This window comes from Pyxicephalus adspersus, chromosome 5, assembly GCF_032062135.1.
Source record: "Pyxicephalus adspersus chromosome 5, UCB_Pads_2.0, whole genome shotgun sequence".
Lineage (NCBI taxonomy): Eukaryota > Metazoa > Chordata > Amphibia > Anura > Pyxicephalidae > Pyxicephalus > Pyxicephalus adspersus.
The window spans coordinates 25698010-25724239 of NC_092862.1; the positions used below are offsets into that span (position 1 = coordinate 25698010).

At 37.2% G+C, this 26230-nt stretch overlaps 1 protein-coding gene across 6 annotated transcripts in view; it reads right to left on the bottom strand.

Annotated features, from left to right (window-relative positions):
• The window catches only part of SLC26A7 (solute carrier family 26 member 7), a 43005-nt gene that overhangs the window by 16404 nt on the left and 371 nt on the right, over nucleotides 1–26230 (bottom strand). For 3 of the 6 annotated variants that reach the window (XR_011920777.1, XR_011920778.1, XM_072410932.1), the window contains exons 1-11: nucleotides 22164–22450; nucleotides 18259–18369; nucleotides 16022–16191; nucleotides 8646–8810; nucleotides 7949–8101; nucleotides 6296–6378; nucleotides 4386–4533; nucleotides 3870–3983; nucleotides 3434–3511; nucleotides 2497–2592; nucleotides 1187–1293 (exon numbers count right to left, since the gene is read on the bottom strand). Coding sequence is in view for 4 of the 6 variants with exons in the window: in XM_072410932.1 (XP_072267033.1) it covers nucleotides 1187–1293; nucleotides 2497–2592; nucleotides 3434–3511; nucleotides 3870–3983; nucleotides 4386–4533; nucleotides 6296–6378; nucleotides 7949–8101; nucleotides 8646–8810; nucleotides 16022–16191; nucleotides 18259–18369; nucleotides 22164–22353 (1415 nt within the window). In the remaining 2 variants the exon portion in view is untranslated. Of the gene's footprint in view, nucleotides 1–1186; nucleotides 1294–2496; nucleotides 2593–3433; nucleotides 3512–3869; nucleotides 3984–4385; nucleotides 4534–6295; nucleotides 6379–7948; nucleotides 8102–8645; nucleotides 8811–16021; nucleotides 16192–18258; nucleotides 18370–22158; nucleotides 22451–26230 lie in introns of those variants that run through there. The other 3 variants (XM_072410930.1, XM_072410931.1, XM_072410933.1) reach the window with 3 other exon arrangements.

Sequence of the window (26230 nt, forward strand, 5' to 3'; positions counted from 1 at the left end):
GTCTTTTATATTTTGTAGAAATGAAACACATCCAATCATTGTCAATTAATGAATGACATCCACATTAAGTGTTAATTTTTTAATTATTACAATATTTATATAGCACGACATATTATGCAGTGCTGTACAAAGTCCATAGCCATGTAATTAGCTGTCCCCTCAAAGGAGCTCACAATCTAATGTCCCTACCATAGTCAAATGTCTTTTATACAGTCTAAGGTCAATTTGGGGGAAACCAATTACCCTAACTACATGTTTTAGAATGTGGGAGAAAGCCAGTGTACCCAGAGGAAACCCATGCAATCACAGGGAGAACCTGCAAACTCCATGCAGATAGTGTTCTGGCCGGGACCTCGTCCTGCAAAGTCCAGAGCGCTAACCTCTCAGCCACTGTGCTGCCCAGGCTCAGATAACTTGGCAGGTAAAATTTTCTGACGTGTAAATAGGTGAAATAAACATGAAAATACCTTTACAAATAAAGCACAAACAATTGGGGAGTATGGAATTGCTGCAGGGCAAATTACTGATGAGCAATAATCACAATTCATAATAGAATAAATGGTAAAAAGTGAATCTGGGTCATGGGATAAATACACTCAGAAGTGATTAACAATAAATATATATCACATAAATACATAACACATAATCAAATTGTTGATAAATGTTTTATCAATATATACCTTTATCTATCATTGTTTTAAGTTGGACTAAGGCTCCGTACACACATACAATCTTTCAAGATTGATTCGAAAAACAGTGACAGATAAACGAATGAGTGATGTACATACATAGCACTGTTCTATGGAGTGGGGAGGGGGATAATGAGTGAACAGCACCCCGCTGTGCTCTCCCTAATTTGTATAATGGTCGTTCCCCATCAGTCATTGGGGGACTGCTGTACACATGTCAGATTTGCGCCCAAGAGAATCATGAATGACCCTTCAGAATGGGCAAGAATCATCTGACACATGAACAAACGCAGGCTTTATCTCCAAAATCTCTTCTTCATATATATTAAACTAGATCATGGTGGCTTGGAAGGATTTTTGGAAGCACACAAAAGGTATGCATCTGCAGTAATACAGCATGAAAAACATCACAGATTTCACAACTGGTGTTCATCTGCTGCTATGATCATTATGGGAGTTTCATAAGAGAAGGGAACAAAGAGAGAAAATAACCTTACCTGGTTAGGCGAAATACTCCAACTGCGATATTAAAGACAACACCGAACAGCAAACCAATATTTGCAGCAAAGCAGATTGTTACCACATAGGTGGAAATCCATATTACCTGTTAGTAAAGTAACAATTCCAAAGGAAATTACATTTTAACTCAAAGCTTAAAAAAGAAATTGGGTAAATGCATTCAGCTGCTCATAATAATTTGCAAATCACCCTTTTATTTTTTTAGGTTTCATTACAAGCAGCAAATGCTTGGTTATCTTGCCAGCTCAATACTTTTCCATCTTTTTTCTGCTCAGGGAAGCAGATCATACTGGTGTGGTACAGTTTATTGATTGACATTGGAACTAATTTATTAAAGCTCTCCGAGGCTGCAAAAGATCCACTTTCATCAGTGAACCTGGGTGATCCAGCAAACCTGGAACAGATTTCTTAAAAATCATTTGCTATTTGTTAGTAAATGTTTTCAATCCCAAACCAGATACATTTCAGGTTTGCTGGATCACCCAGGTTCACTGATGAAAGTGTATCCTCTCCAGCCTTGGAGAACTTTAGTAATTCAGGTGTAATGACTCCAAGTAGGAGCCCCATTGTCAGAAGTGCAGCTACACATGGAATGCAGTGCGCAATGAATTGGGAATTACAGCTGAGCATGGCAAGGTTGACTTACATATCATGCTATTACCCACAGCCTGGCAATGCAGATACAAGACGAGGAAGCTGGTGTGGTCACATGGGTTCTAAATAAAAGCTGACATTGTAGAAAGATTTTATGTAATACTAAATATTTTGTTTCACTCAACACTAACCAATGTTTACCTTTCAAACTGCTTGTTTGATAACATACATCTGATGTGAGCACATTGTTAAGGTGAACAGTTGGAAGAATTCCCAATAGACTCACAAGTGATTTTTAACTTGTCAACAGCTTTGCTCTCTCCTGAGGAAGCGGATATTTCCGCGAAACGCGTAGAGTGCTAACCCAGAATGTATCCCTCACAGGGACACTCTGAAAGGAGAGATTATTGTGTGTAATAATAATGTTTTATGTATTGGAAATGAGCCTTTTATGTAAATATTAATAAAATGTTGTTATTTTTATATTATATGTTGTTAATATTGGCCTAAAAAATCCCTCTACAAAAATTGGTGTTCCTCATCGTATGTTCTTTTTTTTCTGGGCTCAATAAGGGATGTGGCCTATGTGATATAAAACATGTATAGGCGGAAATCTTCTTCTTCTTTGTATATTGTCAACAGCTTTGAATAGATAATGTTTGGATCAAACTTAAGTGTGGGATTCAGTACTCACCCAATCAAATTTATCAACATTCCAGTATTTCTTTAAATCTTGGAACTGTCTGAGCATTCCTTTCAATCCAACAACAACGACGCTTGCCAAAACGCACTACAACAGGAGCACAGGTACACGTGTTGGGTTATAGTATATCTAAAGCAAAACAGGTTTTTTTACATATGGAACAGCTATAAAAAAAGGTCGGTCATTTTTTGCTCTCTATGTGCCACTTGGGAAATTTTACTTTCTGTCTTGAAGTATTTTTTAAAAATATGTTTAAATATCATAGTTAATCACACAGGGCCATCTATACCACTGCCATCATTTAGTATGATTTTAATCATAAAACTATTAGAAAGTTAAAGTTCCACAGGAACCAGACAAGTGTTACCTTTAATACCCAGAATCACTGATTTTGGTTGCAGTGTGGTTCTTTTAGCAACAATTCCATGTTGTTACAAATATTCATATAACATTTATAATTGTATTTGTAATTATAATTTATTAACACTACAAAATGTTAAAAATTACCTGTTCAATGTGCAGCTATGGTTAGAAGTTACCTCTTTTAATGTGTCAACCTGAAGGCGTGGCATACACCACTAATCTACAGAATGCCTCCGCAGTAATTTCCTGTGGTTGCCGGTTGCTTTTTCTAATAGTTACATTTCAGGCATTCCATGCGATAGGCGTGGCCTCTACTAAAGGGATGTTGAAACTGCAGATTTCCTTACTAGAGCACTAAAATGTGATCAGGGGGTTTGGTGAATGCAGACCTCTTATTAGAAATCAGGCAGAGAAAGGACATGTGCAAGTAAGCAGCTAATCCAGAACAGAGAAAAGTGCAACAACATTTACTAAAATATTTACGATTTGCATTGATTAGCTATAGCGCATTATTTTTTTATCTCAGCAAAACTGGGTGTATATTAAAAAAAACATAGTTACTCACCATTGGAAGGCAGTATAATAAAGGTGTTAAGAAATAAATGACCAAGAGGACAAGGAAGCATGATACCAAACAAGCAACCTAAAGATCAAACAAAACATACATGTAAGGTCATAAAACAGTAATTTATTAAAGGGTCACCCTAATCAAACATTAAAACACACAGTTGAAACCTAAATACCTGGACTACAACCCCACAGATTTTTACTGGCAATATTGTGTCTTTGGACCAATAGTGCACATCATTATATTGCAGTGATGGTAGATGCATTTTACATTATTGCACATAAAGAACACATTCATAGATATAATCATTTTGTAGCAATTTAATAAGAAAAGAAAAAGAAGAAAAATATTTTAATTAGAATTCAAATTAAAAAAATTTCAAGATGTAAGTAATTAATTTTATATATATATTAAAAATTGGATTAATGCTGACCTGTGTCTTTGCACCGCGGCTTAATAAAACGAATGATCGGGCTGGTGCACCTGCATTTGGTATACAGAAAATAAATGATGGGATGATATTACTGAGTCCATGGGCAAAGAGTTCCTGTAACATACAAACATGATGTTTCACTTCAAGAAATCATCAAAAAATTTAAACAATGGATATGAAGAAATCACTATACCAAATATCAGAGTTGATCCAATTTTTTTTTAATCACCATTTATATATAATAGAGCATGGTTTGCATTATGTCTGCACTAAATATGTTGCATATTTTTATTATATGAATATTTTTATCATTTTGAATTGTACTGTAATATACATATGTGGGAATTATGAATCATACTGGATAAAGATTGCATGATATTTGTTCAGCTGTATTGACTAATATTTAGATCACAGGATAGAGGCATCTGTGCAATAAAAAATCCTTTTTGTCAACTTTATTAACTGAACGTCATTTCTAAGATAAATGAAGGTAAAATATATTAATTGTAAACTTACCTGATTTTCAGAAACAGAGTATTTAAATCTTTTGGCTGAATTGTAAGCAAGAAATATAGAAACTGTGTATCCCACCAATGCAGCACTGAAGGCTTCCACCACAACCTGCTGAAGAACATCCATTTGTGGTGCTCGAGGAAGAGGAATTCTGAATTGACAGGACAAAAAAGAAATGAGACAAACAGCAACAGGGGGGATTTATGTTCTAAGTCACAGGGGTGTCAAACTCAAATACATAGAGGGCAAAAATTAAAAACTTAGACAAAGTCACAGGCCAACCTTGAAATTTATTGAAAAAAATGAGGACATTTTTCCTTCTCATTAGATATAAACCCTTTTCATATGGAAACAAAGAGGTTTTGCTTAACATTCAATCTGGTACAAGCTTATAATAGAGAAAAAGGCATAAACATTTTTTTTTCTTATTTAAGAAAAAATCTTATGCCTCTTTCTCTATTTGTAGCCTTCTGAGTTAAATTTCAATGGTAACCTTTTTGCACAGGCTAACGATAATAATAACAATATTCTTTCATGAAAATCCAACCATTCAAGTCCATGCCTTGGAGTAGCAAGGAAAAGTACAGCTGAGGGGGGAGTGATGGAAATGCCAGACGCGGCCAATACGGAGCTAAATCCTATGAGTGGCCCGCTGCTGAAACTCCCTCATCATTGAAAGAGCGCCGTTACTAATATTCCAGGCAATATTTGCGTCTATAAAACAGTCCAATGTGGGGCCACGCAGAGAGCCCGCTGGTCTATAGACGCGAGTAATGCCAGGAATTGTAGAAGCAGCGCTATTTCAATGCAGTGGCAGGCCAGTTGCAGTTCACATTTAGGATTCCTTTGGGGGCCAAAAAAGAGGACATTGGGGGACAGATTTGGCCCTTGGGCCAGAGTTTGACACCCCTGTTCTAAGAGGTTCTGCTGGCTGTACCACACTTGAAAAGATATTGTCAAAGTTAACAAAGTAGTTACAAGTGAAGATAGTAAAGCTATACCACCTGGTCAAGCATAATTAATGCCACCATGGTTTGAATATGTGGATATAAATAAGAAGAGAAGAAAAGCTAGGGTTTTTGACAAAGTGAGCTTGTATTGTAATAAATTGTCACAAACAATTGTAAAAATATACAAACGTTGATTAGGTCTTAGCCCATTAACATCATGGGTATAATTAGACCAATGAACTAGAGAATTTGAATCCCTGACTATATAAAATTAGAGGGTTCAATGAGTGGAAGTACAACGTCCCATGTCCCAACGCGTTTCGCCCTTGTCGACTTTCTCAGGGGATGTAAAGCGATTGTTAGTAGTTGTGCATTAGAGTGAGAATTCCCTGAATGTTGCAGTGTTATGCAGAGTTCCACAGTATGGAGGTCCTGGTATTCAGAAGAATAAAAGCTGAAATTATTAGCTTTCATTCTTCTGAATATCAGCACCTCCATGATGTGTACAGCTCTCATTCATTTATCTGTCACTGTAACAGATCATGAAGATCTTTTCCAGCGACAATTCTCTGACATTCATCAAACATCCGAATGGGGCTTTAGCCTGATTGCTGCTAATAAAGCCTACTGGCTTAGCCAAGTGTACAGGTCTCTGCCACACTAAGATTCTCCAAAACTATATAGCTAGAAATTCAATCCATTTACAGCATATCCAAGCCCTGAAACACACAGAAACAGTAAACATTTTATTGAGTTAAGATCACAGGTAAATATCTTATACAGCTGAGTACAATATGTCCCAATTCATCATTCATTATTATTTAAATATAATTTTAGATAAATTTGTATTTGCTGGCATCATGCTCAAAATGTAAAAAGTGGCCATATCTAGAAACACCTATGGCTCAGGCATTCTGGATAATAAAATAGTTTCTAGTATCATAAAATATATGAAGGTAATACCCTTTGGGAACATATCCGATGACGTCAATGCCATAATCCTCTTCCATGTTGGCAAAATAACAGGCAAGGGTGGTTACAGACATCTGTGCAAAGGAAAAGAATGCGGCACTATTCGCAAACTGTGAGAAGTTAGTGAATTAAAGTGATAAATGAATCTAATTTTTATAAGAAATCACTGATTACTCCAGTTGGACCATAATTTACATTTTATAGGTCACAGGATAAAGCTTTTTTGGCCTTGATGTCTATTTATTCATATGCTGGAATATTGGTTCATAGAAGGTGCAATATGTGTGCTGTAACAGAAAAATAAGCCTCCATTTTATAAAGGAAATTGTAATGTATTGGTAATTAAATCCTCTAATGCTGACATACTATATGTCCTGGGGGGCAAGTCAGAAGACTGGAGCTGATTTTTTTAAATTGAAGCAAGGAAATGAAATGAAACCAAAAGTATGTGACCCATAAATTGCCATGATCACCAGTTGATGCCAATATATTGTCATAATGACCTGGCTGTTGCATTGTATTGTCAAGATTATGTGGTGCATGTCAATGTATTATCACAATTAACTAGTTGCTGCCAAAATATTGTCAAGATTATTTGGTAAAAAATAAAGTTCTATCAGGTAAAATGGTTATGGAAAAATTGGAAGAAAGATGTGGAACTATTGCTGATTTATTAAATAATCATTATTTAATATTTTAGGTTTGAATTGTAACTTAGCCTTGATTAATGAAGACCAAAATTAGAAGCTAGCTCAGTGTCACATTAAGGATCTACATTGGAGTTGCTAATGGACCACAAATTTGGGTGTCGCAGAACACTGAGGGGCCGTATACCCTGTCTTATCTGGGGGCCTCTTTAATGTGTGATATGCCATATTGATCATTAAAACTAAGCAACCTGCGGTATTGGTTTGCATGTCTGGCCCCTTACTAATATGGACAGAACCCGGGAGAGATATCAAAGACTATTTTCTATATTTGGTCATCTGTTATTAGCTAAGTAAATGTTATTTTTCATTAGTATCTCAATTAGTATCATTGGGTCATTGTAAATAAATTGAGGATCATCAGTGCCAAGCGGTTGTAGCGTTCATTAAATTCTGAATTTAAGCACCAAGCATTATTGGAACAAGTGTAAAGGGAGGAGTAGGAGATTAGGGAGATAGGGGGAGAAGGGAATTACCCCCCTCCTATCCTTACCACAACCAGTCAGCATTTATGTTGAATGCATTAAAAAGCCTGAATGTTGTGGATTAAAACCATTCATGCAGCAGTCAAACGTTCCAAACACATAACCTATTCAATTTATATATATAACTAGGAAATGGCAGATAATGTCTTTCTTGATGGATTTCATGGAGCTACAAAGTATAGAGAAAAAAGCATCTAAAGATTGTTTAAAATTGGTGGACCCATCAAGACATACCAGTCTTCTAGAATCTTTAAATCAGAGGGCATTCCCATCGGATTTGTGCCATGGACACTTTTTGTGATTGACAACCTTATGAACTATCTGGGAGAGAGGGATAGTGTCAGGCGGAAGTGAGCAATGGAGATTATAGCAGCCTCTATGCACTGTTAGGATTGCAAGAGGGTCACCCTAAATGTTTTATCTTTAAAGGGCAAAAAATGATTTCCACTTACCAGTATCAAGTCGATAGGGAGAACAAACTTGATCTTACTTTTATACTTCTCATTCAGCTCTTTTGTCAGAATCAACACTGTGAGGGACATAAGGGACAACAGCAGCGCTGATATTTTGATCATGCTGATGTTTTGGAAAATGTAGAGGTAAATCTGCAACAACAACAAAAATATAGTATAAAAAGAAAAAGGAACCCAGACAGTTGTACTTAAAAAGCAGGGGGATCCTACTGGAGGACACTACTTAGATTGGTAAATTCCAGGCAAATGCTCCTTTTGACTGGAATTGTCACCTGAATGCCAGCACTATACATAGGACTTTGTGAAATATTCTAATCCAGCTCGGCCTTTTTACATGGGAAACCTTTGAAATAACTTTCAGGTCTTCAGGGAGCCCTTGCTGAAATTACTATATCAATAGCTTTCATATTAGCATGGCAGTCAGTGGGAGGAATGCCTCTTACATTGCTGGCCATTGGGAAGTGTGCCACCCTTGCAAGTAGCCAACAACATTTTTGGTTTTATTTAGAAAGATCTGAGGGGCGCAGATTGTTCAAGGAACCCCTAACAAACTCTGGGGGAACCCTGGTTAACAAACACTGTTTTATTCTAAGGCTTTTTTACAATTTACGGTATATACTAAAGGAGGTCAGATATAGATTTACATTGATCACAAAAAATATATAAAAGAACCTACATAAAACATCCCCAGTGGTCCAGATATATAGGGCATCTTCATTCCTAGCATGAACTTGACCTGTGATGTCACCACATGAGTGGCTGCTCCTGTTGTCATTGCACTGACTACTGGCTCAGAGAGAATGAAAGTGGCACACCCCAACTGCAGCACCGACATTGCTACCTGTTGGAAAAATTGAAAGTACAGTTAGGTCCACAGTACACCGGCCCTGATTTATTACATTCTCCAAGGCTGGAGAGAGCACAATTTCATCAGTGAAGCTGGGTGATCTAGCAAACCTGGAATGGATCTGGTCTAGGATTGAAAACATTTGCTAACAAACAGCTGATAACTTTTAGAAAATCCATTCCAGGTTTGCTGGATTACCCAGCTTCACTGATGAACATGTATTCTCTCCAGCCTTGGATAACTTTAATAAATCAGGCCCATTGTCTCAGTAATGAATGCAAAAAAGGAAACATCAACTGAAAGCTAACATCGTCAAGCTAAATCTTACTATTTAAAATATAGTGATGTGTTCTCAAGGATTTAAACAAATGCACAGTTCTACCTGTTGCTGATTCTACTCATTTTTTACTTCCTGCAATCACATTTTCTTTCTCAGTGGGAGGTTCTCCCCACTGCAATCCTATGATTACTTCCAACACTATTTCAGGAGAAAAAGCATAAAGCCAATCACTTGAGCAAGAATGTATCTTCTGTACATTGACTGTATTAGAGAGCTGACTGTTTTAGAAAATCAAGTCTGGCCTTAGTTATGCACTAACGTAACATCTCTGTCCTTCAACTGCTTTCATGGACTGTAGGTAGGCCTAACAAATGACAGTACATAGGACATAAATTGCAGACTGCCATGCACCAGAACAAAACTGAAAAGCAACCATATCATCCTTCTTCAAGATGTTGTTGCAGACATGGGTATACTTTGAAAGTCAGTCCAACTCTCAATATAGTACATAAAGGAGTCGTAATTATCCATCTAGGACCATATATGTGTAAATTTCATCATTCTACCTCTATGCTGTTTTGTAATTTCACACAAAGAAGGGTTAGTTGCTAATCATTGAGCCAACCACTTAGCTAATCAGTTTACTAGCAACAAATAAAGCTTTCATTATATCTCCACAGTGTAGAGATCAAGATAATCAGTTTCAGTGTGAACCAAAACGTAAGTAAGAGGGACAGATTCCAACTAGACTACTATATGTCGAACCCACCACATTTGGTGCATTATTAAGGAAGTTGCATCATGTGTCCCTGGTCTCTATTACATTGTTTCAATATTGGTCTTCCCGGAAGCTCATGGTATGCAGAAGTATTTAATACATTCTATTTAACAAATAATTGTGTAACTAACTTTTAGTAACAGTTAGTAACAAACCTCATTGTTCAAAGTTTTTTTCCTATTTATGCCTACATTGAAGAGAAATTTGGAAAGATGTTTGATTAGAGAGTGTAAAGGTAGAATATAAACCCTTTTGTGTATGCTGTTTGTAGAACAAAACCTAGTTGTGCACAAGGTATGAGGCCTCCACAGGTTCACTTCAAAGTGTCTCTTAACTTTTATGAGTTTAATAAAATCTGACCTCCTACCTACTGGCTCAACCATAACATTCTCTTCCACCAAGCCTTTTATTTATCAAAACCAAAAGTTGTGTAAACTCAATGTTGAGTGATAGTGGAGTTTACACAAGATTGTCCTGCATTTTCACATGTGACACTGGCAGGGGCTCTGCATTCTGGGAAAGGATCACATGCGTACCTATATCTGGGAACACCAGGGCATTCTGATGAGCTCTGATAAAACAATGGAGAAGTAAGCACAAGGTGCCAAAACATGGGTCTCCATTGCAATAACTGCAGTCAGTCCAAGTACAGTATAAGAATGCAAATATACTTAAGTCTATGTCAGACTTTGTGTTCAGAAATTTAAAAATGTTTGCCTTTGCGTTACTTTCTGTGCGAGTGATAATGGTTACTAGGTCAAATAGCAAGGGTGAATAAATCATAATAAAAACAGACAGGGGTTCACACTATCCTGCAGCACAGTTTTGATATGGTTCATTATCAATTCTGAAAAAGTAATTTAGTTGTAAGTAATTGCAATAAATCTCAATCTATACTTAGTCATTAAAGGTGTTATTTAAAGCAACTTTTGTTATTTTAACAAAAAGGCTTTCTGTATCTGCTCAATGACAAACACTAAAATATATTTTTTTTGGCTTTAGATACACTTTAAATAAATTCACACTGTATTATCTTGCTAAAATATATAGACAGATAAAACTGCTTTTTCAATTTGGACAAGGGGAAATTGCTAAAATCCAGGTGTCCCATTGAAAATATTTTTCTTCTACTCTTTTTCAGTTTCACTTTAAATCCTAATACCAGCAGTCAACAGGTCAAATATACCATCAAGGGTAAATATACCTAAAAGTATTAATTTCCTTTGGGCATACTTCACTTTTATTTTTAGTTTCTTGTTAGTATTCAGCTGTCATAATCCTGCAAGGGAGTTTACCACATACTTTATGGGATTATGTGGGACATACCTTTACAGTTCACATATGCAACAATAAAAAGGAATGCACACCCAGTTTTTAAACACTGCTTGTCCTTTATATTCATAATATATATTCATTCTACCTTGTTATCTAATCATACCTTGTGTATGTTACATAAACTTCCACTCTTAACTCCTGGTGATGATAAGAAGAATCACTATAGCTGTTGTGTAATACATTTCAATCAGAAATAGTACAGCTACACAAACACTAAGGCTATGCACCTAAACAAGATCAGGGATAAAACATTAGGGCACAGTTGGATTGCCAGCCCAAATCAGTATGTGAACAACTAATATGTGCGATTTGTATTGATTCATTGATATTGATGATTAATTAACCTATTTTATTGTACACTGACATTTAATGCATACAGTTTGCTCCTAGGCTCCCCATATGCATTAAAACATCCAAATAATGATGCTTTTATAGCATTACCCATTCTATGTTTCATAGCATTATTGTTGTGGGACTTACTACATTGGGTACCATCACCTAGGGGATGCTGTTATTTATATAGTTACAAAGGTTAAAAAAAGACATAAGTCCATCAAAAGTCCTTCCTGATCCCAAGCGGCAATCGGATGTTCCCTGGATCTACAGCCTCTCTTGTCTTTAATTTAAAACTTTAATACCCATTTTTTGTGCTTCTAGAAAAGAATCCATCTTTTTCCTAATGTAATTTAAAGAACTTGCTGAAACTACTTCCTGAGGAAGCCGATTCCACATGTTCACAGACCTTACTGTGAAGAATCCCTTCCTTATCCGGAGATTAAATTTATTTTCCTCTAGACGCAAAGAGTGCCCCTAAGTGAATAATTGAGACGCAAGTTCTCTATTTGGGTCATTTTTATATATAAATACTGTTTACAGACTCAATATTTTGCCACTGGTGGCCAATGGATTTCAGATCGCTGGGCAGTACACCTCTTGGTTTAAAGAGTCTTCGTCTACACGTCTGCAAGCGACAGCTCACAGCTGTCTCTATTCATTTCCCATGGGGCTACCGCAGGTAGAAACTACTTGTAAGGTTCCTCCTTAGGCATCAGTTCACTGGCATGAGGAAGCAGTAAACACACAGCAACCTCATGGCCAGTCTGAACATAGCCTTAGTGCAAGTCTATGTGCCAGATCTATCCATTCTAAAAGAACGAACCATGATATCAGCCAGTAGAAGGAATTCTTACCATATTCTTCGATACAGGAAGCATTTACACATTGGTACATTAACTGCACATATATTAAAATATAACATAAAATAATAATATAATGTAATGCAATGTGAAAGTTACCTCCAAAGAGGTATGTAGCAAGTTAAATATTCCAAGAATACACTATTACCGCCCTTAAACAACAGTGCTGACAACAAATAATTGAAATGACATGGCTGGTTGCCATTTGCATGAATAATTCAGCTGTAATTAGATCCTGAGCAACAAAGTTTTCCACTATGCTCCGTTTAAATGACCAGTGCTTCTGATTTAGTTTTTTAGCAATGATTCAATGATCCAAAGTTATCATAACAGAAGCTGTTACAAGAGTGCTTCTAAACAAGAACTATTCATTTGTCATTGTCATTGTTTCCATCACAAAACCAAAAACAGACATACAGAATAAAAAGCCAATTGTCACACATGCAGATGTGTAAAACTGATCATCAGTATCAACACTAATTGCCACCTTAAAATGACATGCAGGCTCTATTCTTAGGTCTGGCTTGGTCTGTGTATCAATTTCTTGTTCATTTATGTTTTTTTATATCTGCCTGGAGTTTTTGATTTCATCCTTATAAAAAGATATGCAACCCTTTAAAACTCATTATTATTATTACTAATATTATTATATAGCGCCAACATATTATGCAGCGCTGTAAATAAATAGGGGTTGCAAATGACAGACGAATGTAGACAGTGATACAGGAAGAGGTGAGGACCCTGCCTCGAAGAGCTTACAAATCATTTCTGCTTTTTATAAAATTTCCATATTGAATAATCCTGAATTAAATCCCACATTTTCTGAATTGTTCAGCACACAGCTATCTCGCTACATTTCATTTTTAAATGTATTTACATCAAATCACAAAGATGAAGATGAAAAGTTAGTCACTATGATGGATAAGTAATTTGTTTCTGCAACCTTTTAAATTTGTTAAATAAAGATGCTGATCAGCCCCTGTAAACAGCAACCCCCCAAAGTAATAGTGATCACATATCAAACAGGGTTGTAGAACAAAAATGGTAGCCAAAGTTTTTCCTTGTTCCTTGTGCACCCCTCCGTCACCAGTTTAGTGATAAGACAATTTTGTCTAGGCTTTGCCTTCAAATCCCTCCACAGTTCTTGCTCCTCTTACCTTTCTCACTCGATAGAAAAATACCCCCCTAACCACTTTCTTCACTCCTACAATGATTTACTACTGACTTCCTCACTCATAACCTCATCACATGCACGACTCCAAGACTTTTCTAGGGCTGCCCCAACTCTCTGGAGCTTTCTTCCTCTTCCTGTTGGGCTTGCTCCTACTTTCTGCTCATTTAAAAGATCACTAAAAACCCAACATACCTACCCATCTTGTCTCTCAAAACCCTCACTATTTACTACCATTCCATATCTCCCCTCCTATTGTGTGATACTTCCCCCACCTCCTAGATTGTAAGCTCTTCGGGGCAGGGTCCTCTCCTCTTCTTGTGTCACTGTCTGTGTCTGCCTGTCATTTCCAACCCCTATTTACTGTACAGCGCTGTGTAATATGTTGGTGCTATATAAATACTGTATTGTTATTATAAATAATGTGGATTTTTAAAAAAAATTTTGAAGGTGCTTAGCCTTAACACATAGGCCCTGATTTAATAAAGCAGCTGGTCAGAGCTGGTAGAGCTATGTTGGTATAACAAATGATGGGGCTTATAATGTTTGCTGGTTCTTTCGGTGGAACGTATAGCATAAATTGACATAGAAAAAAATATTGGCCCTGATTTACTAAAGCTCTCCAAGGCTGGAGAAAATACACTGATCAGTGAAGCTGGGTGATTCAGAAAACCTGGAATGGATTCCTTAAAATCATTTGCTATTTGCTAGCAAATGTTTTAAATCCTGGACCAGATCCATTTCAGGTTTGCTGGATCATCCAGCTTCACTGATAAAAGTGTATTCTCTCAAGCCTTGGGGAGCTTTAGTAAATCAGGGCCATTATATTTTTCTATGTCGATTTATGCTATACGTTCCACCGAAAGAACCAGCAAACATTATAAGCCCCATCATTTGTTATACCAACATAGCTCTACCAGCTCTGCCCAGCTGTTGGTTGTTAGGGAAGGCACCCCGCATATATATAGCCTGTGAGAATGGCAGGGGGGAGTTTGTGGTGCTGGTTGATGGGTGCACAGCAGATGCCAGGAAAACAATCCATATCAGATAGATATCAATTGTTAAAAAAGTGTACGAATTCCTCTATCATTCTATTTGCAAGGCCACATCCCTAATACAAGCTATATTTCAAACTAAAACACACAATAGTGGGACTTTTAAGACCAATTAGAATTCAGTATAAACCAATAAAACCTTTATTCAAGTACAAAATAGCAACAACAATGACAGTAGCAGCAGTATAAAAATTTGTAGCAAGAAAATTAGCAGCAAGAAACACAGGCGGCTCCATAAAAATTTCACATAGGAAGAGAAGCCACATGTGTTCCTATGTGAGACATGGAACTATACCTCTGATATACTGTAACTAATAACAGAAGGCTTCTTACATTCAATGATGATAGATTTCATATGTGGGTAACTAGCCTTTTGTTTGTTGAAAACATGGGAATATGATAGGATTGATATGAAGCCACCTGTGTTTTTTGCTGCCTTCCATTGCTTGTTTTTACATCATGTGCAGAAAGCTGTATGGACAATCATGAGCATTTTCATCATTGTAGATCTCCTGACATGTCCTGAAGAAGCGGTCACATTTGCCACGAAACGTGGTGACTGATTTAACACCACTCTTGTTGGTGTCTACACAGGAGATTGGATGCACTATGTATACAAAAAAAAATTTTTATGCAGCTGCTGCTATTATTGTTGTTGCAATTTTGTGCATGAATAAAGGTTTTTTTGGTTTATACTGGATTCTAATTGGCCTTAAAAGTCCCACTATTGTGTGTTTTGTTTTTGTTCGAAGCTTAGATATCAATTGTTATCCACACATCAATCATTTTATGGTCATCTTTAAAGGCACAGAAAATTATACAGATTTTTACATTTATAGGCAGTTCTCTTTAGCGGGTAGACTTGATGGATCACTTTATCTTTTTTTCTGCTGACACTTTCTTTGTTTTACCACTACTTTTACTAATTGATAAGTTTAGATCTTAAAAATCCAAATATACATTAACATTCAAAGAATGTTATTTATTTGTAACTATTTTGAAAAAAGCATTCATGGAATTGGCATACATAAAGGATGCCTATAATGAGAAAATAAGTCTGTCTGCTGAACCTCAAACAATTCTATTCCTGTAATGCTGAAAAAATGACTTTTATGTACATCAGGAGTTTTGTCATTATTCTCCCTTTCCTGATCTGAACTTCTGTGACAAGTCAGGGAAAGTCATTAATTCCAGACAGCTAGGCCACATATGGCAGCCTCCATACTTTGCTAAATACAGGTGACAAATAGGAGTTTGGTAATCTAGAAACTACAAAACTGGGCAATGTGAAACACAAGGCTGATACCATTTCACAATTTGGGGTATATGTATTTTGTATGGAAATAACTATATTAATGGATAATATCCCACACAGCAGGAAGGCACTCACTTGTATGACTCCACCTAGAAAGGTTACAGCTGCAGCAACTCCTATTCTTTTCATTTCATAATCAGACATAGCCATATCTTCTAATGAGCCATTAGTGGCATTGCCAATGTTTGGAGGAACAAGCTTCTCAACAGCTGCAGCAGAAATCAGGGATGTGATAGCAAAAGTACCTGAAACAGAAAGGAATGAAACTGAGCTGGGTAGAGTCAGCAAACGTAAATTGCAAAACTAATCTTAGAAAGAGTAACTGGTGTTCGGAATTTATTTAGAAGACCTAGTACGTCAGTCAACAGTAAATGGATTTAAACATGCTTAGGACTAACACAGACTCATACAAAAAGGTTAAAAGAACAATTAAAAAGGAGTAAACACAAATGACCACTTAGCCTCTTCTGCAGTCACCCTTGTGAGAGCATACAAGTACACTCTGTACTGATCACTGAAGCATAGCCAGACCATAAAAGCCAATGACCTATATTGAACTATATTGCATTCTGATCATTGGAACAGCAGGATTGCTGACAAAATAATCCTATGCAGGACTTTATACACATTTCCCCCACAGTGTATGGTCTCCATCTCTACTAAAGTTCAATATACACCAAGAGAAAGGCAACACCCTTTTTCATTTACAGCGCTGCGAATATGTTGGCGCTATATAAAACCTGTTTATTATTATTAATATTAATACTAATAATAATAATAATAGTAATAGTAATAATGTATCCATTGGTGATGTGATGTATACAAAGCAGCATCGTGTTTTCCACCAGAGGTGCACTAGGCTACATTCTATAACAGATGTGCTTGCTGTGTGTTATACTATATCAAACAGCCACCAATATGGCTGTCCACTGTGATGTCAACTTTGTCATTACATTGACTAGGACAGCACACAGAAATGGACAGAAATTTGGATAGTACTGTAGCAATGTTCTTGTGCTTTGGACACCATTTGAGGCCATATCACACTGCACCACACAAGTCCCCAGTCATTGCTGTCTGCATGTGAAGCAAAGATACCTAAAGTATCCAAACCCCAACATACATGGGAGGGGTGTACAATCAACAATAAGAATATTACATTGGTAATTCATCAAATCACATAAACTAGTAAACTACCTAAAGAGTAGTTTACTAGTTTAATGAAAAACAATTCCCCAGATACTGAGGAATATAAATCCTGTTTAATAATAATAATGAGTCTCACATTTTTCAGCATGCATGCCCTATTGTCTGCAGGTCCCCACACTACACTTTTAGGAGCCCCTGGTAGAAATCCAGACACTTTTATAAGAAGAATCTTTATTTTTTTTCCGTGGATCTTAGTATTATGTGATATTTAATGTTCTTAGAATGCTCATTTTGTTAATTGTTCACTGCCTCTTCAGGATATGAGATATGGATATTTTAGCTCCCACAAAGAGATAGCTATGACTAGAGCCCCTTGCAATGCATGTTTTTATGTGTCAACTGTAAAGTTTTATCAAAGGACAAACAGCATCTGTTTGTTGAATAAAGAAAAATAATACCCCTTTTTAATGTGCATATGTTCCCCCGCTATTATTTATTCCTACTGGAAAGTTGTATTTTGCTGCACCACTGGGGCATGGCTTGGATACAGCTCTCACATAGGTATTGTGAGAGCAACCTTCTACTCATTTTTGAGCTCATTCACACAAACCACCTGTCTGTGTCTCCAAGCAGAGCTCCCTCACACAGACCACCTGTCTGTGTCTCTCAGCAGAGCTGCTGACTGAGCTCCTGGCTCTGTGTTATATCCCCACCCTCAGTGCTTCTTCAATAATTACCCCACAGGTGAGAGTCTTCCACCTGCCACTTCACATAGGAGAGGAATTTCGGGCAAATATATCTCCCTTCCACCATCAATCCTGCATTGGTGTCACAGTTTGAATGGGGCTGCAGCACGCAGGGGGATTTATAAAGGACACTTTTTGCAAAGGGTAAAATTGTTCTTTAAGGTTTAATTTAACCTTTTTCTGCATTTTAGCATGCATGTTGACCCACATTGTATGATGGAAAACCCCAGTGGGCATTTCATTTCCTCTGGGACTTTAACACATGTTAAGAAAAGCTCCTCATTTTTATATTACTATTAAACAAAGAGAAAAAGAGGAGAGAAGAGAAGGGGACAGTCTAGAACCTTCAACGCCCAAGCCATCCATGCCTTTTTATATACCTGAGATTATTCTGCACTTGTAGATTTTATGTCTCACCTGTGGACACATGTCGGCCCATTCCAAATATGACATAGATTAATGGGGGGAACACAGACCCGTACAATCCAAACATTGGGTGAACCGAAGACATCACAGCAAATGCTAGACCTATGGATCCAAAACACAAAATGGGTATGGTGGCAAAATGTCTATTTCAATGTATTATTTATTAATCTAAAAAAGAAAAAGGTTATCCTATTGTCCAGTCATCAGTTTCAAAAAGATAATTTTTAAAGTGTATTTTGTTTTGGATATAGTAGGAAAAAGTTAAAAGTTTCTTATATGGCCATTCCTTGTTCTGGTGACAACTATGAATTTTGGCTTGGTGAAAATGGTCACTAGGACCAGCAGAAGGGTAAATACTGTATCTGTATTGAGGACATAGAAAGCAATGCAAACGTGTACGGTGGGTTCAATTTTCTCCAACTATACTCAAAAAAAAAGAGAAAAGTTTAAGAATGCATACACATTTACAAATTTTCATTTTAGCATCTGAGTTTCTTACTACCCCAATTGTCTCTGAAACTTTTTTTTTCTTTATTTCCAGCTCAGAGTTCCACTGCTTCATACACTGCTTCAAAGAATGTGGTCTTTCTACCTGTTTCTGCCAGTATATTAGAACCCTAATATTGTTTCTACCATACTATACTTTACTATAAACAAGTTTATTTTCTTTTCACAGTCTTAACATTTTAGAATAGTTGTATAGAGCAAAGTATTTTCTTTAAATATATTTTCCTGTGCAAAAAAAGATTAAGTAGGTGTGAAAAAATGCTGTAAAGTAAAAATACTTTCAAAAATCTAATTTCTAATTATTTACAGAATTCAAATTGAAATATCTAAATCAAATCAATATCGTTTGTGACTAGCCTTGGCCTCCTTCAAACTGGCATCAATTCCTATAGGTAAATTTGCACAAAGTCAGGGATTTTTTAGGATAATAGTAAAGTGTGGGATTAACCTATTATACCAAACAGGTGCTAATGATCCATATTATTGTCAATAACCGAAGCAGAAACAGCTGGGTAGTCTTAAAGCTGGGTGAGGAACAGCCAAACTCTGCTACCAAGATGAGGTTGTGGAAGACAGTTTCATGTCGCACCATTGCAAGACTGAGCACAGCAACAAGATACTTATACTATATCAGCAAGATCTCTCCCGGGCAAAGATTTTAAAGCAGATTGGAGTTTCAAGATGAAGAGTTTATCCTTCAAAGAAGCACATAGAATAGGGCAACGTCGAGGATCATAGATGAAGTGGTCAGCAAAGGAAACGTAGTGGGGCAGATGAAAGACATGATGCTTCCTTTTCTTTAAAATCAGAAGATTTTGTCAGAAGTTTTGCAGAGATATTAGCATAACCCAGGTAGACTCATCTACTGTCCGGAGTCTAGCCAGATGAGGTCTCCATGGAAGAATTTCAACCAAAAAGTCAAAACTTTGATGTGGAAACAAGGCCAAGAGACTCAACTGTGCTTGTGGACATAAGAACTGGGGTGCAGAAAAATGGCAGCAGGTGATCTAGGTTGACAAGTCAAAATGAGAAATATTTACTGTAGCAGAAGACAGTTTGTTCACTGAAAGGCTGGAGAGAGGCACAATAATGATTATCTGCAAGTGACAGTTTGCAAGTTTGGGTTACATTTCTGCAAATGGAATTGGAGATTTGGTCACGATTAATGGTGTCCTCAATGCTGAGAAATACAAGCAGATACTTATCCAGCATGTAATACCACCATATAAGTGTCTGATTAGCCCCAAATTTATTCTGCGGAAGGGCAACATCCCCAAACATACAGCCAATGTTATTAGGAAATATCTTCAGGAGAAGAACAAAGAGTACTGGAAGTGATGGTATGGCCTACACAGGAACCTGATCTCAACATATTGGGCCTGATTTATTATAGCTCTTCAAGGCTGGAGAGGATACACTTTCATTAGTGAAGCTGGGTGATCCAGCAAACCTGGAGTCAATTCTTAACAGTCATTTGCTATTTGTTAGCAAATGTTTTCAATCCTGGATCAGCTCTATTTCAGGTTTGTTGGATCACCCAGCTTCACTGATGAAAGTGTATTCTCTCCAGCCTTGGAGAACTTTAATAAATCAGGTCCAAAGTGTATATTAACTGATAAAAGGATTCAAATCAGCCTATATCCCGTGTTCAGTTCTTCAAAAATTTACAACATTATCCAAGTCATATCACATATACTGACAATAGTGTCGCAAACGTAAGTACAGTTTATACAGGTAGTTTTTACATTCTTTATTGTTCAATTTGGGTTATTAAATAAGACCCTGGTACATACAACATACAAAAACATATGAACTAAAATATAAAGTGTTGATGTTAAAGAATAGACCGACAGCGTAGCAGCAGAAACAAGATATAAACTGAAAAGTGCAAGTAACCAAATAACATAAACAAACAACAAGCTATAAAGTGGTTGGGTCAGAAATCTTTCATTTTGTTTTCAAACACATCCAGTACAAGAGAATGCTTTAGGGTTAATGGTTTGGGGGATCAATTGAGGTCCTAATTTACAAAAAACAGGACCAGGTAGGTGGTTATTGCAGAAAGGGACATGCAATGAAAAGAATGAACATGGTGGTACCCTGCAATGGAGTGAGTCTTACGTGTTTGGTTTCACTTTTAGTGTTTAAATATGAAATTTCAAAACAGAAAGCACAACTTTAATTTTTTCACTTTAGATACCCAAAATTGAATATTTAGAGGGGGAGAGGACATGGAGTCTACTCCTTTGACACATTAACCTGCTAAAGTTACTGCCAGACTCATTCATGCCTCCCATCGCTCCGCTTCTGCTGCATCTCTTTGTAGTTCTCTTCATTGGCTTTCATTTCACCTTAGAATCAAATTCAAGCTCCTGTGCTTTGCCTTCAAATCCCGCTTACCTTTCTGACCTGGTAAAGGTCGCTCCTACTATTGATTCCATGACCTACTACTGACTTCCTTACTCATAACCTCATCACACGCACGCCTCCAAGACCTTTCTGGAGCTGCCCCAACTCTCTGGAATGGTCTTCCTCATCCTATTCAGCTTGCTCCTAAATTTATTTTAAAAGAGCACTCAAACACATCTTTTCAAACTTGCCTACCCATCTTTTGTCTTTTGAAACCCTCACTCTTTCCCACCACTACATATCTCCTATCCTATTGTGTGATACTTCCCCACCCCCTAGATTGTAAGCTCTTTGGTGCAGGGGTCTGCTCTTGTCTGTATCTATCTGTCATTTGCAACTCCTATTTAATATACAGCGCTGCATAATATGTTGACACTATATAAATCTTATTATTATTAATAATAATATTAATAATATTATTACCTCTGCAAACAACAGGCTTCTATTAGCAAAGCTGATAAGGATGCACAGGAAAACTTGTACTGTTTCTAGGAATGATTTTTCGTGATCATTTCCAGTGACAGATGACCAAATGAGTGCTGTACACACAGCCATTCTGTTCATTGGAGAAGGGGAGAAAATGAGTGAACAGCACCCCGCTATGCTCCTCTCCATAGGTGTGAACAGCAGTCGCTCCCAATAGGTCAGTCTATAATCCACCAGAATGACAATGAACGACATTGCGAGACTGCAGTACACACACGCCAGATTGGGCATGACCATTTGTCTCGGGTAACAATGATTTGATGTACTGTATGTACACAGACTTAGTATATTCATATGCAATATCTCATATTTACCTGGAAAAAAAATACTTACTAAATTTTAATTTATTGTGTTAGGACGACCATTAAAAAAAAGTTTATCCATTGCTAATCATTTGTTGTTGCTTATAACGGTATATAAGATAGGTTAGATCAGAAGTAGACAGCAAAAGCTTGGTATCACCAATAGAAAATAAAGCTGGATAGTTACAATACCGTGTGCCACCTGGTGAACCGTCAGCATCGTTCCAGCGATACAGTCAGGAATCAGGTTCTCTCGGAGGTTGTACCTGGGAGCCCATTCCAAAACAGGTATTCGTCTGAGACTCCATGCTTTTATTTCTGAGCACCGTATGCTTGATATTTGTTTCCAACGTTTAGTAAAATAGCTTTTTCTGTATGACATTTTTCTTACTACAAGTCTTAAAGAAAGAAGTATGTGAGAAGTTTCACATTACAGTGTAACGCTGTTTCAGAATCTGAATACTTGCAATCTGAGATCACTGCAGCCTAATGTAACCTACTTATGTGCCCTTGGATATGCTTCCTACATACATGAAGTGGAAGGGAGGTGGAGCGTGTGAATTACACTATAGTGAGATCTCCAAGATTGTACACTCTCCCTGTGCCTTGAGCTGCATTTGTACTAAAAGTTATTGCATACTCTGGAAGCAACAGAAAGTTTCAAGCCCAGAATAACAAGGAAATTGGCTGAAATAGGTTATGAGACCTTTTAGATGAAATGTCCTTTCTTCCCTGCTTCTGTTTATGCAAATCTAAAGTGATTGCTGGATAATTGAGGCCAATACATGGCTTAGAGCTAAAGGATGCCGAACATCAGTACCTTGCTGGTGCTAACCATACAAAATCTCAAATCTGATTTGTCAGATCAACAAAATGTTCCCACCACTTGCAGTATAAAGCTGCGTACACACGTGCAATTTTTGTCGTTGGAAAGGATCTTTCACGATCCTTTCCAACGACAAAGGACTGCACGATGCATGAACGGTGCTGTACATACAGCACCGTTCTGCTCTATGGAGAGGGGAGGAGCAGATAGACTGGTTTGAATAAAATTCATATAGATTAAATTTGCCAGGGTATGTCCTTACTCTACAAAGGGTAAATCAAACATTTTTGTATTAATATTATTTATATTTATTATTATTGATTAGTGTGCGACCAATATAAAACAATTTCATTAACTGTCTCCAAACAGATTTTAACATTGTGTTTATTAATCTCCTGGGCAGTTCATTTCTGTCTGGATTTATATGTCTAAAAGCAGTGTTTTTCATGAAAATTTATTTTACAGTATAATATAATAGTATGAGTATAAAAAAGTTTGAAACTCAAAATCATGTCAAAATAATAAATTAATAATAAACTTTGACATGATTTTGTGTTTCAAACTTTATTATACTCCTACTATTATATTATACTGTAAAAGAAATTTTCATGAAATTTTCATGTAGCGCTTTTAGACATAAAAATCCAGTGTATTGCATTCAATACAGTTATTTTGTATTGAATGCAATACAAAATAATTTAAAATTCCGGCCACCCCCCTAGTGACGGCTGTACGCTGTAATGTCACCGGGAACTCTCGGGGAACGTCGGCACACTCACCGAGGGACGGATCGAGGAAGAGAACACAGCCGAGGATCACAGGAGCCTGGAGGTCACCAGAGGACACCAATGGGGACTAAGTAAGCCTTTATTTTTTGCTTTTTTAACTGCCCTGAGTGTGACTCGAGGTCACCGTTTTCAGCTTGATTTTTTTACCCCGAGTCACACTCGGGCTTACCGCTCGGGAGATTAACAATGTCTGTAACTGCTGTCACAAAAGGCCAAAGCCACTTTTATATCATCTATGTTAAGTTTATGACAGATTGTTTTTGTTTGTTTTTAATTTTTTCCATGTCTTGTCTAAGATTTCAAGTTCGCAACGTTTAATACCCGACAAGGGTGCTCATTGAATTGAATGTCTTACTGTTTATTTGTTTGTTAGAAAAAGTCAAATATGTTGTCTATGAAAATTGCTAAAGACTCAATAAAAAGATTAGAATACAAAAGGCCAAAGCCAGCATGCTGTTGTGCAAACATGCAACTGGGACCCCAGCTATGGTCTTCTCTTCATTCACTTGTGGAAAAAATAATTGTTGGCAACCAAGTAACGTACTCCAGTGTCACCCTGCTGCAGGGTCTGATGCATGGCACAATCACTGTGCCACACAATTGCAGCAGCCATCAAACTGACCTGCAAGGCACCTATAGCCAAAGTTTTGCTGGACTTATGGGAGAGAGGAGAGAAGCATTTGTGACATTGTGCAATAAAGTGCACTCTAGCACTCAATACACTGTTTGGTTTACAATAATAGGAGGTAGAACAGTAGCTGAAGTCCTTCTGTTGGAGAACAACCTGGAAAAGACATAGAAACTCGGAAGTCTAGTACTGGTCTGGTGGTGAGTATGTTAGTGTTACTGTGAGTAACATCACCCATTGTAAAGAGATGAGAAGGACATCTATGATAATGTGGATTCAAATCCTCAATGGTATGATGGAGAACTTAGATGTCCGGCCTCAATGCATCAATTTCTGATCCGTGGCTTTCCAGTATAGTTGTTGCATGATCAATGCATTGTTCTATCTGCACTGTGCAAACGCCAAAGTTGCAGAATTTGTGGGTCATAAAGGATTGTGATGCATGTAGCAATAGAGTCCAGGGCTGTATTCAGTACTATTTTAAAGTTATCTAACAGATCAGTGGAGTCCTAAACTAATGGTTCCTGAGAGAGAGAGCTGTCCAGGGAAAGCTCAGAGATACAAGGTCGCTCACAGGTGTTCTGGCTTCCCCTGGGACTTGTCAGCGACATCTTGCTCACTGCCTGAGAGAGGGCCTCCTTCAATGCAAGTTGCGATAGCCACCATCTGCTCTTGGATGCCATGGCAGTCATTAAGCTGGGAAGCAGAAATAGATCTCACCAGTGTTTTAAGAGCCTCACCTGTTAACCATGCATATTTAATGCCTGTTTTTCTTGGGAGCAGTATGGAGCTGGCGCAATGACTGTCGATTAGCCAGGTATGTGGGTCTCATTCTCATCCCACTTGTATGGCAGGTGGGTTGGGGGGAGTGAGGAGGAGGGGTAATTCATTTTTGCACAGAGGCTGACTATGGGCTGAGTCCACCACTAAATAAGGTGTAAAGATTCCCACCATCCGTGCACACAATTAGTTTTTAGGTATTTAGGTATAGGTGCCAAAAGGTAAATACATGACAACAATTGCTTCATTCACATTTATGTCCTATAATTCAGTCCTGAATTTGTCATGCACCTTGTCCTGAAGGAACATCCGCTCCTCCTATAGATGAATCAATGTCTTCATAGGTCTGCAAGCAGAAGTAATGTGTGAAGTGTAGTGAGTGTGGCAGCATTGTGCTTTTTACTGTTTAGGATTATTGCTTTCAGGTTCTCAAGGGCACTTTATCAGCTCTGTGTGACAAAAGCTCCCACATGCCAATATGTTAGAATTATGAAATATTATCTCAAATCACTCTAGTAAGAATTGTAAATGTATAAAAGTACTGGTATAAAATATCTGATAATTGTAACATAATATCTCCAAATTCTAAAACATCATCTCAGAGAGCTCTCGGATATTACCTAACTCAGAATTTGACATAATATCACACAGCATTATCTGAGATAATTTCAGAGAATTGGAGCTGTGAATTATTATAAAAATGCTGAAACTCATAATTTTGACATTTTCTGTATATTTTTTTCAACTTCTCAACTAACTTCAAGTTTCTTACTTTTCACATGCACCCTCACAATACATGAACCCAGCCTAAAACTTCTGTAAGGTTAAAAAGAATGAATGTTTATTCAGTTCTGCATAATAAAGTTTAATAATAATAGTTTATGCAGTACACCCAGAGTCCAACTCTCTAGCCCCTGATCACTGTTGGCAATAAAAGTCTTACTTCCAGCTCATACAGATTGCCCAGTCTGCCCCTAGCTGAACACTGCATACCAGACCATTTTCTCCCCACAACATACCCAAGTAGGAGTAGGAGTTTGTTTCTTATCACATAACATTATCTAATGTTTTCATAAAAACACCTTAGCCTCTAATTCACATTCTCAGGCAGGGGTTTTATGTGAGTATGGGGTTAAATGTTCCTATTTATGGAACGTCTGGTCCCATGTCTACTGAGACTGTTTTGCATTCTCTTTGTTGTACTGCAATGTATTTTTGAACTAAATGAATTAATTGG